Source organism: Sinocyclocheilus rhinocerous, unplaced genomic scaffold, assembly GCF_001515625.1.
Source record: "Sinocyclocheilus rhinocerous isolate Xijiao unplaced genomic scaffold, SAMN03320098_v1.1 scaffold772, whole genome shotgun sequence".
Lineage (NCBI taxonomy): Eukaryota > Metazoa > Chordata > Actinopteri > Cypriniformes > Cyprinidae > Sinocyclocheilus > Sinocyclocheilus rhinocerous.
Window position 1 is genome coordinate 289,198 of NW_015641026.1, and position 4,158 is coordinate 293,355.

General features: G+C 40.4%; 1 protein-coding gene across 1 annotated transcript; it reads right to left on the bottom strand.

Annotated features, from left to right (window-relative positions):
* Positions 1-446: 446 nt before the first annotated feature.
* On the bottom strand, positions 447-3,710 carry LOC107754060 (semaphorin-3aa-like; the record flags this gene model as incomplete). Its single annotated transcript, XM_016570375.1, is given in 4 exon segments — positions 447-3,057; positions 3,137-3,291; positions 3,378-3,419; positions 3,619-3,710. Coding segments are annotated over 4 exon segments (1,229 nt in total), but the record flags the coding sequence as incomplete, so codon positions are not given.
* Between the last annotated feature and the right edge of the window lie 448 nt (positions 3,711-4,158).

The following is a 4,158-nucleotide window of genomic DNA, read 5'->3' on the forward strand; positions in this document are numbered from 1 at the left end:
ATGCATTGTTTATATTTATTAAATTTTCAATCACTTTCCCATGGGCATATCTGAGACACTCTGCAAAGGTCAAGTCCAGCTTGGATTAATCGAGCTTCCATCAGGCAACAGGTATTTTAGGAAAACATCTGACTAAATAACTAACAAATGTGTAGCTGAAATTAACAGCAGCTGGAATTTGCTTCAACAATATCAGATTTGTATCACAATACACACCAGTTCCCCCCTCCAAGCTCAGGTTTTGAAAACTTGCCAATGCCCCAAAAGTTGACTACTTATTGTGACTATTTTAAAAAAATTAGACCGTAAACTACATGATGTGATAACTTCACCTGTCACCAAACACAATATGAGAGTCAACAACATTCACAGATAGACTACATGTGTCCTCCAAATGCTGCCAAAAACACATCAAAGAAATATACAAATAATCCACCCACGACCACCCTGAAATTATAGAGGAAATATTTATTTAGACAACCAAATGCATGCCAGAAACACCAATTTTACACAACTGACAGCTCCCTTCTCCTCCCTTGTTGCACCAGCCAGCACCAAATCAACTCCATCTGGGTCAGGGAGTGGACGGGATCGCCATCTGGTGGAGATACCTCGGTATTGCATTGAAATGACAATTTTGCCGTTTTCACACCTGTATGTGTGAAAAGACTATAGACCTTATAATACATAAAAAGGGACAGGGTATGTCTAGATGCAAATGGCAAAAATATTCACATCTCGTACATCTTGCATGGCACAGAAATGACCTCTAGCATGACACAATGACAATAAAAAATAAAGATGCACAAAGGCAGAATTCACATGCAGTGTGTTCTCCACGGCATCTAATCTGTCCTAACCCACACATTTTTTTAGGGAGATTCACAGCTAATCATTGGAGATGATTTAATATTTCTCGTTAGTTTTAGCACGATGAAGTTAAAACAAGACCTAAAGATAAGCTATAAGACAGAAAAAAGAAAGAACGACCAAAATTTAGAAAGTAAGCATGTAAAACTGAATTAAAAGAATACAGATCTGCAAACACTCAACAAGAATCTGAGCCTAAAAACAAATAATTGGTCCGCCTATGTGAATCATGGCCTATCAGCCACGTTTACAACTGAATAGAAAAAATAATATCAAAAATAAATGCAACCCTTTGAACAATAAACAATAACCAGCAATAAATAATCAAGTGGTGTTCTGCTGTATATATATGTACATATACTAGAGTCATTCAGCATTCAGCCTAACATAGACTGATTTAGCAAATCAAAGACGCGAACGTATGAAATATGAGTAATAATAATTTAGAAATACACTACAGACATTATGGAAATATCTAAAAACATCTTTCAAAAGACGTTCTATCATTTTTACGCAACCGACATTTAAAACGATCATCTAGACGGCTGTAATCGGCAGATAGTTCGACTATGCAACTGGCTTGGAAGAGCTTATTCATTCAACTCATGCACGTTGTATTTGAAACCTAAATCTTGGCAGAAATGGTCACCACAGTTATTGACTGTTTTTAGTCAGTCAGGCCCACTTGATTATCTGAAACATAATTAACACGAACATCAAAACGCTTCTGAGGATCAGAGGTTAGACAAGCTGTTACTAAGGCATGCCTTAATTTCACCTTTGACCAATTGTGTCCATAATTACTTACTGTTGTTCTATGTACAGTACAATGCTTGCTTATATATTACAGTCTTTACAAATCTAAGCAACTGGCTTCCAGTTTTCCAGGTGCCCAATTCACTCCACCATGTCTTTTTTTTCATATGTTGTCATTTCGACAAAAGAGTTCTTCTTCTTTTTCCATTGGCACTATCCCATCGTATCGCAAAGGATTTTTGGCAAACGACCGCCGCGCATCCTGATGAAAACATCACGTGTATGACGTCGGATCTGTAACACTAGGAGTGTAAAAGGTCTTTGCTGTCACATCACAACGACAAAGTCAATGTGCTTTCCCTGGTGAACAAGAGACGTGAGCAGGATTCACCGTTTTTGAGTTTTGTGCTATCGATTATACACGCTTGTCTGTTGTATGGGTGACTGATTCAGATGTTTACAAGTGTCTGTTGAGTGTGCGTGAGTGTATCTCACACGCTGCGCGGTGGTCTCTGCTGTTCGTGGGTCCTGCGGTTGCGCCCCCTCTTGTTCTCCTGAAGTTGTTTCCACTTGGCTGTGTTAGGAGGTCCTCTTTGTGGGGTCTGGGTGCCTCTTTTTCCCTGGTTAGGTTGTGCTCTTTGGTTCTCAGGAGCACTTTGGATCTTCTGCGTGCTTTGAGTGTCTGGTTTGATGCTTTGGCTCTCCGTGCTCACTGTACTTCCCGGGATTTGACCTCTTTGCAAACCTGTGGACTTTGGGAGAATCTGAGCAGTTGGGTTGTTCTGCACTTTTGGTGTGTTTTGCACCCTCTGCGTTGGGTTCTGCAAACTCTGAGGCGTCCTTTGAGGGGTCTTATCTGTTTTTGTCCCGACGCCAGCTATGGGGTTGACTTTGGGGGTTTTCTTTCCCTTTGGCTTCTTCTCTCGCTTCCAAACGCGCTCGCAGAACTCATCCACACTGTTGAGGTCTGGGTGCTCCAACAGGCTCATGAAATCCCGGTACCAGAGTTTGTGTTTAGGGGAAGGATCCTTATCGTTGGCGCCTGCTCGGAGCAGCAGCTCGCCCACGCGCTGAGATGGGATGACCTGAAGATTAATACGCCGCAGGGGCTGGATGAAGCCGTGCTCGACGGCGTGGCAGTGGTACACTCCCGAATCGGCCTGGGTTAGACTTCGGATCAGCAGACCCTGGCCTGTAAGACTCAGCCTTTCATCAATCACAATCTGACATGGAGAAAAACAGATTGAGTTTATTAACACTTTTTCATAAGATGGGATTAGACACATCTTCTAAAACACTAAAATTGACCCTAGTATTTAGTTTAGTATTTGTAACACTACTTCTCTCATGCCACTAGAGGACACTGTTGTTTCAATCAAACAACTACATTGTACCATACTGTCATACAGACTTAAGGATGATGTGAGATTTCTATGGTAAAATATTTTAGCTTTATACACCAATAATTAAACCTCTGCGGCACTTTCAACTTTGCCCAACACAGCAACACTTAGCAGTCGGAAAATATCGAGAGCACTCTGTCCCGTCCCAGGCACAATACGGATCTCTTGCCAGGCAGCACTCGGCACAGGCCTTCCCGTAGACCTCACAGCGGTGCAGGGGCATCTGGGAAATCCCTAAATCTGACCCGAGGTACAGCTGTTGCTGTTGACAGATGAACATATAAGTCTATTAGGACACGGTTTGCTCTCTGCTAATGGCTGGTGAAGAGTAATATCAAGCAGACGTACTTGTTTAGTGGAGAGCTCCATGGCAGTAATAGGTGTTGGCTCCTAGAAGGGAAAACAGAACAAGTTTAATCTCATTTTAAGATCCGAGGATATTTTTTTGATGACATACTGTGGCCGTGCAGACAGATTTATGGGGGAGCAATTAAATGTACTAAGGTGAAAATTATAGTTGGAGGATTTCGATTCCAATAGCAAGCAGAAACGCACAGCTCTCTGGGTAATGAACAGTTGGCACTCATACCCTGAACACCGTCATCTCTTCCAGCACCACTTCCTCCAGATCATGCCAGCTTTCCCTGGGAATGGTCACCACCTTCAGCACAGTTCCTAAATCTGATTTAAGATTAGAATTGTTTTAATATTCATAATTTGTAAAATATTTCTCAGTAATTGTAACAGTAATTTTTTTTCTCATGCGCCAATAAAATAAATTAATAAATAATATGAGTTGAAATGACATGAAAGTGGATAAAAAATGACAGTTTTTAATTTTTGTGTGAAACTCTTCAAAAAAAATTCTAAAAGGAAGTTTTTGAACCATTTTTGGTTTCCAAGGAATCTTTCTGTAAACATTTCTTTTTTTTTCTTTGTGAAGGACAACTACAAAAAAAATAGATATAAAAAATTTCATTGTTGTGCCTCTCCAAACAACACACATTAATGAATAACTCAGCGGTTTTGAAAAAATCAGTAAAATAAATTAACCTGTGACTCGCTCATAGACAGTCACTTGATTTGTTCCTGAATTAATCAGCATTTTTGAACAAACTAGTTGAATGAA